General features: G+C 41.6%; 1 protein-coding gene across 1 annotated transcript; it reads left to right on the top strand.

The window, feature by feature from the left end:
• LOC309356166 (olfactory receptor 6X1-like) lies at positions 1 to 1,002 on the top strand (the record flags this gene model as incomplete). Its single annotated transcript, XM_081887341.1, has 1 exon — positions 1 to 1,002. One exon carries the CDS (start codon positions 1 to 3, stop codon positions 1,000 to 1,002), a length of 1,002 nt encoding a protein of 333 aa, XP_081743467.1.
• Positions 1,003 to 1,345: the final 343 nt, after the last annotated feature.

The following is a 1,345-nucleotide window of genomic DNA, read 5'->3' as shown; positions in this document are numbered from 1 at the left end:
ATGGAGGCAGCCAATGCAACATTGATCACGGAGTTCATTCTATTGGGATTCCCTGAATTTCATGGAATGAGGACGCCATTTGTTGGGATTGTCCTTCTGCTGTACCTGCTGTCCATTTCAGGCAACTGTCTCATCATCTCAGTGGTCTTCATGGAACCCAAACTCCACACACCCATGTATTTCTTCCTCAGCAACTTCTCCTTGACTGAGCTCTGTAGCACCACAGCAGTAATACCCAAGATGCTGACTAATATCCTTTTGAACCAAAATACCATCTGCTTCGCGTGTTGCCTGATACAAGTTTTAGTTAGCTTCTCACTTGGAGCTATACAGTTAATCAACCTTGCCACCATGTCTTTTGATCGCTACACAGCCATATGCAAACCCTTTCTTTACAATGCAATGATGACTAATAGACTGTGTTTCCACCTGTCGTTAATGGCTTGGGTTGTAGGGTTTATAGCTAATTTTTCTCAATCCATAGTTTTGTGGACTTACCCGTTCTGTGGACAGAATGTCATTGATCATTGTTTCTGTGATATCGGACCTGTTTTGAAATTGGCTTGTGCTGACACAACTGTGATGGAGCTTGTAGGTCTCTTTTATGCTGCCATTATTATGTGGGGTTCCTTTTTCTTTTCACTTATCTCTTATGCCAGCATTATAAACACCATATTGCGGATTCCATCTGTTACTGGACGTTCAAAGGCATTTTCCACATGTTCCTCTCATCTCAGTATTGTTTGCCTATTCTATGGAGCAATGTTTTTCATGTACCTGCGGCCTTCGACCCAAAGTGACACCCAAATCAACAAAGTTGTGTTCCTTGTGACCATTGTTGCTTTGCCTCCCCTAAGCGCTTTCATCTTCACAATCCGGAACAGTGAATTCAAAACTGCTGCAAAAAGAGCAATGCTCAGAAGTTGCCACCTACCCTCTTCTGCTGTCATGAAATTAATCAAGATGGGGTCCGTGAAAAAATGTCCTCAACAACTTATTTAATGACTTTAGACTACTACTGAGAAGAATGGCATATTGTTAGGTGTTTCCATGGATAGTTCCAAAAAGCAGGTTTATCTACATATGGAAAGCCTGAAAATTGAGGACAAAGGCATCAATTACTGCACAGAAGAAAGTGAATTGGAACATTTACAAAAACCTGCAGTGAAACCAACAGGGGAGAGGTGTCTCTCGGTTTCAGTCAGAAAGAGAAGCTTGCAGACTCTTGACACTAAGCACAAACAAAACAAGTTTTTTTGTATATGGCATGTAAACTCCTGTGGAATAACCGATGGTATTCTTTGATAAAGTCTGGGCCTTTTGCACTCTAAACAGGTAGCAGTGG

Source organism: Podarcis melisellensis, assembly GCF_964234715.1.
Source record: "Podarcis melisellensis genome assembly, chromosome: 13".
In the NCBI taxonomy this organism is placed as follows: Eukaryota; Metazoa; Chordata; class Lepidosauria; order Squamata; family Lacertidae; genus Podarcis; species Podarcis melisellensis.
This window is presented reverse-complemented; position numbering and strand designations above follow the sequence as displayed.